The sequence below is a fragment of the Helianthus annuus genome, chromosome 4 (assembly GCF_002127325.2).
Source record: "Helianthus annuus cultivar XRQ/B chromosome 4, HanXRQr2.0-SUNRISE, whole genome shotgun sequence".
NCBI lineage: Eukaryota > Viridiplantae > Streptophyta > Magnoliopsida > Asterales > Asteraceae > Helianthus > Helianthus annuus.
The window spans coordinates 158,194,023-158,206,458 of record NC_035436.2 but is presented as its reverse complement, the minus strand read 5'-3'; the positions used below and the strand labels follow the sequence as shown (position 1 = coordinate 158,206,458).

General features: G+C 34.7%; 1 protein-coding gene across 1 annotated transcript; it reads right to left on the bottom strand.

Moving 5' to 3' along the window:
• Positions 1–1,279: 1,279 nt before the first annotated feature.
• LOC110933686 lies at positions 1,280–4,286 on the bottom strand. The gene is made up of 2 exons (XM_035989441.1): positions 3,620–4,286; positions 1,280–1,317 (listed from the first exon to the last, which is right to left on the bottom strand). Exons 1-2 carry the CDS (start codon positions 4,284–4,286, stop codon positions 1,280–1,282), a joined length of 705 nt encoding a protein of 234 aa, XP_035845334.1.
• Between the last annotated feature and the right edge of the window lie 8,150 nt (positions 4,287–12,436).

The window sequence follows — 12,436 nt, the reverse complement described above, 5'->3', positions numbered from 1 at the left end:
GCGTCTTTGGCAAACTTTTCAGTCCGCTATGGGTACTCATTTGAATCTCAGTACGGCCTTTCATCCTCAAACGGATGGACAGACTGAACGTACTATCCAAACCCTAGAGGACATGCTCCGTTCTTGTGTCATCGACTTTGGTGGTAGTTGGGATGTGCATTTACCTTTGATCGAATTCTCGTACAACAATAGCTACCACTCTAGTATTCAAATGGCTCCTTTCGAGGCATTATATGGCCGCAAGTGCCGATCTCCTTTAAGTTGGCACGAGATTGGCGATAAACATTTTACTGGTCCTGAGTTCATACAAGAAGCAACGGATAAGATTCACCAAATCCGTGATAATCTACTCAAGGCTCGAAATCGTCAAAAGAGCTATGCTAACAAGGGACGCAGACCCATGGAGTTCAACGTTGGAGATCTCGTCCTACTCAAGGTATCTCCTTGGAAAGGAGTGGTTCGTTTTGGTAAGAAGGGAAAGCTTGCCCCTCGCTATGTTGGTCCTTTCAAGATACTCGAAAGGATTGGCAAGGTGGCTTATCGACTCGATTTACCTCAGGAGCTCAACAATGTTCATCCCACGTTTCATGTTTCAAACTTAAAGAAGTGTCTTGCTGATGAAGGACTTCAAGTTCCTCTCGAAGATCTTCAAATCAACGACACTTTGCATTTTGTGGAGAAACCTATGGAAATCGTGGACCAAGAAGTCAAGTTATTGAGGCGCAGTAAAATTCCTATCGTCAAGGTTCGATGGGAAGGTAAACGTGGCGCTGAGTTTACTTGGGAACTCAAGAGCGATATGAAGAAGAAGTACCCTCATCTTTTCCCTACGTCTTCCTAAATTTCGGGACGAAATTCCCTAAAGGAGGGGAGACTGTAACGCTCCGCATTTTCGAACCTTTCTTATTTTAGCAAGTCGTGTTGTACCTTCCATGTTTAGACACTTGTACTCTCTTTGTAATCTACTTTCGTTTCATTTGTAATTCGAGACTATTGATCATAATGAAAACGAAGGTATTTTATTCATGTTTGTGTTACACTTATGTGCGATTTTCACGTTTGAACGATATATTATCATAGACTCTCGATTCGTTATTACGCTCAATGCTCGTTAAACTAGTTGAAACTCGTAAAATAGTGAAACTCGAAAGCTTTGTGAAACGAATAAACGTTTAAAGATTTTATTTCGTTATAAATATGGTCATTATTCAAGCTTAAACTAATTAAATTAATTAAAATAATTAATTTTGTTATTTAAAAGTTCATTTTTTATAATAATCTAGTTAGTCCCGTTAGATTTTGAAGCTAGAGAATAACCTAGTTAGTAAACCAAGTTAAATTACTTAAGCAATTACTTAGATAAACTAATTGGTTAAAAAAAAAAATTATATAACTTAGTTAGTTTAAAAGTTAGTTTCCTTTTAAAAAACCATATAACTTGGTTAGTAGTTAAACCACAGGGACCGTTAGTGCAAATTCACCAAACTAAACTTCAGGGACTGGTTCTGCAATTATTGAAACTGTTTAAAAATCAAAACAATAAAAAGCGGGTGCCAGGACTCGAACCCGGGTCACCCAGCTTAAACACACACGCACACACCACTCCACCAGTGCCTTCACATGGTTTCTATTCAGCACATTTAATTCTTAACCACTCCCTCACTGAAGCCTGATCAGCGCGAACAGACCCTCCAGCAGGTCTGTTTGAGCGCGATTTTGACCTTTTTTTGAGTTTTAAACTCGATTTTGGCATTAAATACTCACCTAAACTTAACCTAACTTTTTCCCTATAAATACCAATCCTAATCCAAGCTATTTTCACTTTTCTAAACACTCTCAAATCTCCAAATCAGTCCCAAATTCGTGTTAATTCAGAAGGTTCGAGTAGATTCATACTCTTGCACAAAAGTGAGCATATCTCACTCGTTTCTTGTCCGTTTTTGCTCATTCTTTTTCCTACTTGCTTGGTTAATCATGTAGTTTGATTCCTTGACTTCTCCTTGGAGAAATCAGACCTGGAATTGCTCCGAAATTGACCAAAAACTTTCTGTTTTGTTTCAAACTTATGCAAACTTCATCCAACTTGTGTGAAACACATCTCAAACCAATGTCCTAATGCTTACAACCTCTCTTATGGTTGGTTAGGCTTAAAAACATGGTTGAGACATCTAAATCAGAGGTTAAAACCTCATGAACTTTCTGTTTTAATTAGGGTTTTACCCACAAGTAATGTTCAAGTGTGAAACTTGTTGAATGTGTGATGGTTGGATTAGCTTGGGCTATCCTTCATAAGAATCCACTCATTATTTGATGATTTCTAATAGATTAGTTATTTTATATACTCGTACAAACCTTAGTTCATGACCCTCCTTGGTTGTTTTTACATCAAGTGTAGTGGTGAACATCAAAGGGGTGCCTAAATGGAAGCTTAGTCTTCCTACCCCATTCATGACATCCTTGTAACTAGAGGTACCTAAATGGAGATTTAATCTTCTACCTCCTACTTGAATATTGGACCTAAATAATATGTAATATATATCCTAAGTATAAATATATACTCCTTCGAACCTTTGATGTTAAACCTATGTTTACATGTCAAAGGAGTAGAACAACATCTAAGACCTAAACCTTAATATGATTCTAATGGGCTTACTACCCATGAAATACAACATAACCCTAGTGGTTACTTAGTGTCATATATCGGTTATAAAGTCTAAAAGATGATTATTTTTATTTTCGTATTAATAAGTTATTCCATATTCATAATCTTCCGTAAACGCCAAACTCACACACCTACGTTTCCTCGTGTAGAAGGACTAGGTGCTCCAAGCTAAATCATCCACCAAACTTACTCTCGGAACTTCAAGTCAAGACTTGTAAACCGTGAGTATACTCGATCCCTTTTTTCCCTTTACGCTTTGGGATGCAACATGTATGATTATACAAAACAAACTTTTATGCTTAAAACAAAACATACTCTATCTATGAACGAAACATGAAACTATTGTGATCAATTGCTATGCTTGTATGCTCTATGAACGATTTGTAACGTTATATGCTCATTAACTTTGCTAGCCCACCTTAACAATTATAGCGCTATAGGATTAACGCCCCGCCCGCTATTCTAATTGGGTATTGTTGAGTTAAACATTTCTATCCCGCTAAACTATTGGGATTAGGCTATTGTGCGTTGTATTCTTGGGTTTGATCATATAGTACGCCAAAAATTGCATCGCTAGTAAATTTAATCACTATGTTACATGTTGGATATGAGTTTTTATTCTATTATGCTATGTAGTCAAACTTGTATACTCGCCTTTGCTTTTGCATTGAACTCTATTTTAATACATGTTGCAGGTTAATTGTTGAAGTATGGACTAAAGATGAAACGAGATTTAGGGTGGACTAGATACACACCTAGATTAATTTATCTTTGTTGTTATGTTACAATTTGAAACTATGTTGTTATTTCTATTTGAACCTTGTATGACAATTTAGTATTGCAATGAAATTTGAATTTAATTAAATATTGTCACATAGTGTTATGACGTCTCTAGCAATCTATACACACTTCGTCTCATCCCGATGTTTCCGCCATCGGTTGGGGTGTGACACGGACAATGATCTAATTCTTCACGAGCAAGAGCCAAATACTCCGCATTAGGCCAATCCATGAAGAAATTCCAGTTCGCAAATATCTTAGCAATACGGCTCATTTTATCTCCAACAACATAAGTGAATCTCCTACCCTTCAATGAATACTCATGCAGATTCGCGTCATCAATAAAACCATTAAACTCTTGAGCCGTTGACAAAGAAAACTTTGAATTCCTTCTATCTGATACTAATCTCACCGAATTGAAATCCCCCGCGACCGTCCAAAAACCATCCCCTACCCCAATGATACTACTAATCTCCGACCACAGATTTCTTTTTTCCACCTGATTCTTAGGAGCGTAAACATTAAGATAGTGGCTCATAACCCCGCTCCCCTTAATAATACCCGAAACGAGCAAACAATTAGCAAACTTTTTCACTTCCAACAAAGTGAAAACCGCCGGATCCCATACAGTAAGAACCCCGCCCGATCGGCCTACGAAACCCACCCATTCGAACTGAAAATCGCCCCTACCCCAAAACCGCTCTAAAACCTCCCCGTCCAAATTAGAATTCAAGGTTTCTTGAAGCATAATGAGACTTAGTTGTTGCTGAACACAAAGACGCCTCACCCACTCTGCTTTAGCACGAAGACCCACCCCTCGACTATTTAAAGACATAATATTCATTGATTCTCTACTTGAAAACCTTCATTCGAAAACACCTGTTGAACTTCTGGGATAAACTGCTTTATATTCTCGGCCCCAAAAGCCCTCCCTAATGCCACGGTCTCAGGCACTTCATCAAGAACCTCAATAGAATCCATCTCCTGATCAAGGTCCCTCCCTTCCCTATTCCTACTAACATCACCCGAGCCACCTCCTGCCCCAACCGATTTATTGAGATCAGATGTACAAAACCCCGTTGAAACGCTAGCCTCCCTATCCTCACCAGAACTTTGTGATGGACGAGAATTCACAATCCCAATAAGTTTATCACTACCAAACGGATCATTATCTTCCCTAGCTCACTTCTTAGGTCTTTCACTTGACCCCGAAAATCCTCCTCTATTTTTAATCCCAGTCTTTTTTCGATACTTTTTACGCACTAACACGTTGACATTATTCTCATTCACCTCACTGCTCCTCCCGATGATGAATTCGGCTCCTTGTTTCAAAACATTGGCATTCTCGTTAACCTCACTATTTTGAACTATTACTTTCGACCGTATTTCACCCATCTCCATATCCGTGTCCACTTCGTTAGTCGGCATACTCCTTACATTCTCCTCCCTTTCCGCGTTATTCCGGAACAATTCACTGCTCCCCTCATCTCCTTCAGCATCAAACTCTTCAACACAGTCAGGTAACCATTCTCCCACATCTTCATCGATCCAAACGTGAAAGGATACACCCCGCCACAAAAGATCTACCCGGTCTGAAACCCTCGCATGAGACTTACTCAAAACACCAATATACGCGTTAGAGAAATTAGCATCATCAGCGGACATACATGCCGGTTGCACCACGACACCATATCTTCCACCAATCAAGTTAAACACTTGATCAATGGCCAGTTGCAGTGGAACTTCATGTACCTGCAACCACGCAATACGCTCATCCTCCACCTTATTATTCCCATTCCATTTATCTAAAGTCCCAAACATATCTTTCCACGTATCAACATTCTCCAAGAAGCGATCACACTCCTCAACGTCTTTGAAAACTAACATCACTGTAAGTCCCGAGACATACTTTATCGACACTTTATCCCATCCTTTATCCCTCAATAACGTCCTTAAAGAAATCGGCAACTTGATATCTACAACCTTACCCATCAGAGAAGTCCCATGCCACCCACAGAAAGCTTCCAGGTTATCATCAATCTTGATAGTATCTATTTTTTCCGACTCCGGATGTCTGTTCAGCACCGAATCAAGAAAAGATCTACCACCGCCTCCAATATCATTCCTGACCACCGCATCAGCCCCCTCGTTACTGTATCTCCCCGCATTAGGGTTAGCCTGTTTACCGTTCACCTTGTCCTTACCTTTACCCTTGTTCTCATCAATGTTCCCCTTAACCTTCTCACCATCAACGAATCTGGCCAGCATAATAAACAGTTTATACGCCCCCATCCATACATCACACTTATTACACAAGTTAAATAAATGTAATATTATATATTTAATAATAAAAAGATATTATGTCTTTAAAAACTTAGGTATTACACAGATTAAAAAAAAAATGTATTATACGGGTTGAGTAAAATATATGTCATTCAGTAACACATTCACTCGTCAAGACATATCTTTAAAAAATGAAATTTGACGCAACATTCATAAAATATGTTAAGGTAATTTTTAAAACCGTGTATTAAATTTTTTTTATGTAATTTACAAATGTTAATTCAGTGTAGCTTATTCCTTTAACTATCATTTTTATACAGTTAAATCAATTTAAATTACAATTATAAATATGTAGAGATATGGTTACATATAAAAGATTAAGACTAAAATTTTGATTTTTTAATACCACGTGCATTTTATCATTTTACAAATTTTTACCATTCAAATCATCTGATCAATTAAATATTTTATTTTTTTAGAAATCGTGTGTAAAAAATAATTATTGTCATTATTCTTCTTTTTTATAATATTTTAACTAACATCATGTTGAATTTAATAATATTCGGAGACCTAAATATAAGTATTTAGTAAAATATAAATATATGTAAAAATTTTATTTTTAATTTCATATTAAGTTCCATTGTTATATATATATAGGGGATGGTTCAAATGAAAACCACTTTTATTGCGAAAACTCGAAAACTAACTAAAAAAGCCTAAAAAACACACAAATTTTTTTCAATTTTTTATAAAAATCGCTAGTTTTTTTATATAATTTTTTTTTTCAAAAAAAAAAATTTTTTTGTAGTGCACATGTGTAATAATTCACATGTGTAGTACACATACACATGTGTAATATTACACGTGCACTACAAATTTTTTTTGAAAAAAATGTTTTTTTATATAATTTAAATAGCGAAAATTGGTATGCAAAAAAAAATTGGTTTGTTTTTAGGCGTTTTTAGTTAGTTTTCGAGTTTTCGCGATAACTAGTGGTTTTCATTTGAACCTTCCCCTATATATATAATAACTATCAGTAATTAAATAATATATAATTATCCATAATTAATTAGGAGAGAGACACGGAAAAACCAAAATGTAGATGATCTAAAATAGTGACGAGTGTGCCCCCTATTTTATTTTATTATATAGTACAGATATAGTTGTAGATAACCAGACTATAAAACTCAATTAAAAATTAGAACTAAGCCATCATTGAATAAATTAGATAATTTTTAGTACAATAGTTTAATTCTTTAATTATTTCAATTTTTTAACAACATTTAGTTATTTCAATTATTCAGCTTATTCTCACCATTGTTGTTTAGTTAGTTTGTCGCAATCTACTCATGTTTTATTTATCCCTCAAAACATAACCTAATGCAGAATTTTAAAAACATACTAGTGAGATTCATCCGTCGGTGGGAATTCAATTTATGCTGGTATTGATTCGGCATTATTGTATTGGTACGGTACCGTTACTCGGTATCATTTACAACTTTATTTTCAACAAAATTTATACCGGAATGCCGAGAAAAAAAATAAACACATATGCGCATTAAGATTTTTATAAAAAGTTAACAAGCGCGAGTTATGAAAGAAAAATCAAAATATATAGAAACTAAACAAGTTAAAGATGTATACTACTATGTACTAGTGGGTTTGTTTGCGCGATGCAAGGTGTGTCACCGAGACTCTTTTGAAGAATGCAATCTAACCTAACATACCTTAAATACTCATTATATTTGGGTCTTCTTCTTATTATTATTATTATTATTATTATTATTATTATTATTATTATTATTATTATTATTATGTAAATATTTAATAATTATATACTTGCATATTTAAATAAGATAGTACTAAAAGATGTGGCGCAATCTGACCCGACATGTCTTAAACACTGTTGTTGTTGTTATTATTATTATTATTTAGTAATTATATATTTAAATATTTAAATAAGATAATACTTAATTTAAATAGTATTTAGTTATTAAAATATAAATAGTAAATCCAAATTGAAATCTTAATTTAAAGTATTATAAATAAGATTATAATTAATTTAGTGAATCAAATAATCTCATAGGTCATTAGGAGAAGTTTATTAAATATAAGCAAATTAAGAATTATTGCATAAAAAACTTGTACCCTATGTTGTGAAAGTTGTAAAATGCATCTTAAAAATTTTATGAAATTACCATGTTGTCTATCTAAAATACTTTATAATGTAATATAGATAATAGGTGAAGCTGAAACTTTAAAAAGTTTATATTATAATAAAATTATTCTTTATAATTTATGCAAATTATTAGTGTAGTAATTCTATTCTATATTCTATATTCTATAATTCTATAATATAACAAAAGCTGAAGGTTCTTAGGAACAGTACAACTTTTGGACAATAATTGGATGTTAATTACAATTTTGCCCTCTTTTGTATTGTTTGTGCTCCATCTCCTCATATTTACCATACTGAAGTGAAGTGATGATGTACTACATTTTATTTTATCTAATTCTCAAAGTTACTAATATTTTTTTCTATCCAAATCTAGATAAAGCCAATGATTTCTACATCATGTGATGGAAGACTTACATTTCTCTTGGGAGATACATGTTCAACTCTCACTTGGTGCATAACAAGGCAATGGTGGGCAATGATAGGAGACCCAGGGAACCAGGGGTTCAATCCTTGAGTCAAACGGATTTTACCGGTAATTTCACCGTTGTTCCTACGGCGGGTGGGTTACCGGGTTTTCCCCGGAATTGGTGGTGGGATTAATTTTGTTGGCCGTTCAAAAAAAATCTAGAAAAATTTTACTAGGAAAGGTTCATATTTAGTTATAAGAATGTGTTTTTGATTTATTTGTTTATTTTTTTAGTCTTTTGATTTAAAAATACCCTAGCTTTGGGTTTTTTTCGATTGTTATCCTAAGTGTCGGTACCTTAAAGAAGCGAAACGGTACCAATCAACTTTCCACCGCGAAGCACGGAGTATCTCAACTAGTTAAATACCTTAAAAAACAACACTTCGAATTTTACTTTGGTTTAGGGATGAGCATTTGGTACCGGGTACCGGTACTGAACCATACCGGGAATATTCGGTATCGGAAACCATTTTTCCCGTTTTTAGGTACCGGTACCGAACCGGTATATTCGGTACTGGTACCAATTTTCTCTGTTTTTCGGTACCAGTATCGGTTCGATAACGAACGGATACTGTGCTCATCCCTACTTCGGTTTGATGATTTGGGTTATGCTCATCCATAATAGGGTCGATCATAATGGCTTAAGAATTGAGGCAATTGCATAGGGTTCCTACTGAGGGTCCTCAAATTTAAGCCCTCTCTTATTTATATATGTAAGTTACTGGTTTGTACTGAAATATGACAGACCCACTTTTTTAAATTTCTTAAGTGTCAACCTTTATATTATGATTATTTATATTTTTGTCAATTTCTTACGAATTTATAATTAACTAATTATCTATTTGTGATAGTTTGAGTTGATTTTGTATCTTGTCTAGTTTATCTTTGTGAATTGTAGGGCTAATTATGAGTCGAGCTAGGGCAAGCTCGGGTTCGGCTTGATTATAAACCGAGCTGGCTCGGCTCAGCTTGGATTTGAAACCGAGCTGAAAATCTAAACTCGGACTCGGCTTGGTTTTAAACCGACTGGCTTGGCTCAGCTTGGTTTAGCTTTATTTTAAAAATAAAAATTAATCCACAGCTCTCAAAATTCAGTATTCTAAAATATTATTCAATACTTCAAAAGAATATATTCAAAATAAGTTCAACCTAACACATTACAAGCCAAAATCACGTTCAACAACGCAAAATAAGTTTTATATTTCAAGTAAATAGAATATTTGTTTATTAGCACGACAATCAACCTTTAAATATGTCATAGATATCAAACTACAAGCCTAAATACATGTAAATAATAATAACTTTTTTGTAATATATTAGATGTATATAAAAATAAAATATATTATAAGCAAAATAATTCGAGCTAAGCCGAGCCAAGCTACCAAGCGAGCCAAACCGAGCCAATTTGTCTTGTCACGAGCCAAGCCGAGCTAGGCTCACTTTCTAACCGAGCTGGCTCGGCTCACTTTCAAACCGAGCCATATCAAGCGAGTTTTTTCCGAGCTAAATCCGAGCGAGGTTCAAGCCGCAAGCTTTTTGGACAGCCCTAGTGAAGAGTCTGCATCATGGTTTGAAAATTACAATTTTGTTAAACATATTATTTTCTAGGTTTGTGTGAATCATCATAATCAATTGACTAGTTTATATTCCATTCCCAAGCTCATGAAATTTCAAAAATGACCTCGTATTTTAGCTTTTTTTGGACCTTTAAAATGGTTGAGCCAGCTATTATCTGTCAAATCATTCTACTTGTAGCTTAGTGGTAGGATACTTGAGTTTTCTAATAGAGATTTAAGTTCAATTCCCACTTGTGTCATATTTGGGTGGATATTGGGCAATGAAGGTGACAAACCCACCGAGGGGGGTTCGATCGTGAGCCGCACCCCGGTTTTCATCCGACTGTTACTTCAGCGAGGCAACTCGTGTGGAGACAGTACGGTTTTCGGGGGAACGCCGTAACCAAGTCTGTCCAACCCAGCGTGGGGCCGGTTAAGACAACGTAAGTATGGGCAGACTTGGCTAGGGCCGCCGATTAGGCGGTGTGATATTGGATCACTAAAAAAGAAAGTCACCGTAAAAAAAAAAAGCTGTTATCAACTAGTTTAGATGTAGGTTCCTCTGTCCTCATTAACTTTCCATTATTTAATTGCATGATTGTTATTTCATATATCATAAAATAAATCAAGTTATAAAATAAAATATGTAAATTCTTAAAATTTCATAATATTGCGAATTTTCATATTATAGTTTATAACTTGATTTATTTTGAATGAGATATATGTTGATTTATTAATAAATCAGCATATAAAGGAAAAATTACATTGCTGGTCCGTATGGTTTCTGTCAAATTTCAATGTCAGCTACTAATGGTTTTCTGTTGGAAATCAGGTATTAACGTTTTTTAAATTGTCACAAAGTTGAGTACTAAGGCCAAAACTTGTTGAATTTTTTGTTAAGTTGTATTAAAATGCCTTTAAATAACTAGAGGGTCTATTTTAATAATTATTTATATTTGATCATAGGGTCTATTATTGTAACTTATAAAATTCAGAATCTTATATTATATATAAATTAATTAGATATAAAATCAAAAGGAATCGGTGTGGCGAGTCCCTGCAATGTCCAAGTTCACCCTTAACCAACTGAGCTATTTCGCAATTGCCAATAAAACAAATATAAATTATATTTAACATGTATTTGTTTTTTAATCCTAATTCCCAAATAGTTAATCATAAGAACCCTAATTCCATTATCGATCAAATTCAATAACTGTCACCTTTGAATTGATAGAGGGCTTCGGATCAAAATGCGAAAATTAATATATTGCATGAATCAGTTTTTACCTAACGACGAAAAGATGCAAGAAATCATGCTGCCGAAGTTCAACGAGTCTCCGGTGATACATAGACTAAGGCAGGAGTTTGAAGAATAGAATTAATAGTATGAGTATGTTCAGAAATGTCCAAATAGTCTTTCAGAGAGTTTATTTTATACGAATTTGTTTCAAGGCCGTTACACAAGGTCGGGGAACAAGACGGTTACACCAAATCATTTAAAAACGAATTATTAAGCGATGATGGAGTGTTCAATGGGTTCAGTTATAATCGCAGAAGCTTGAATTGTGGTTGTACGATATTATTCGATATGAATTTGGTCAACCAAAACCGTTTTGGAGTCACAAGAAAACCTGTGTAACAGTCGACGAATACAAGTCGAGGAACGACGTGTGAAGGCTTGTTAGGGTTTTCAAATAGGAAGTTACAATTCATCCCCTTAAAGTAGTTTCAACATATTTACCATAATGATATAGCCCCTGTAATCAAATATAATTAATTACAAAAATATAACCTCTGGTTATTAAAGAACATTTTAGTAAGAATTTAAAAAATAAAAATTAACAAAGTCTGGCTTAGTACTCAACATTGTGACAAATTAAATGTTAATACATAATTTTGCAACAAAAAATTATTAGTACTCGACATTCAAATTTGGCAAAAACCACAAGAACCAACATTGTAATATTTTCACATATAAATATTATACCCAAACAAAGTAACAAGATATAAAATTGAAAAAAAAAGAGACTCATTACCCACACTAAGACCATGTGTAGTGGTAATGTGTTATAATGCCCCCATCATGGGGCATTATCCGACACGTGGCGTCCCAGTCAGCGTTGGGGCATTATAGCAAAAGTGGTGTAGTGGGAATAATACCTAATAAAGCCCCTTCCAATCATTAAGAAAAAAAAGCAAACACATGGATGGATGGTGATTGGCTAGTTAAAGTTGTCATACAAATGCTCACCATTGATTGGTTCAACAAACATGTGCATAGCGTTTTTATTAAAACGCCTAACCTCTTTTTTTTCAAATATAACGCCTAAAAACGCCTGCCGTAATGGGGGGAGGGGCGTTTTGCGACGTTTTTTTTTCTATTTTTTTTTTTTAAAATCACGCCCCACTACGGGTGATCTAAGACTCATCACTTGAGTAGGGTGATGACCTTCTACACCGCCTACGTAAAGATCCATCCCAAACAATGGGCTCCTCCACACTCATTAGCC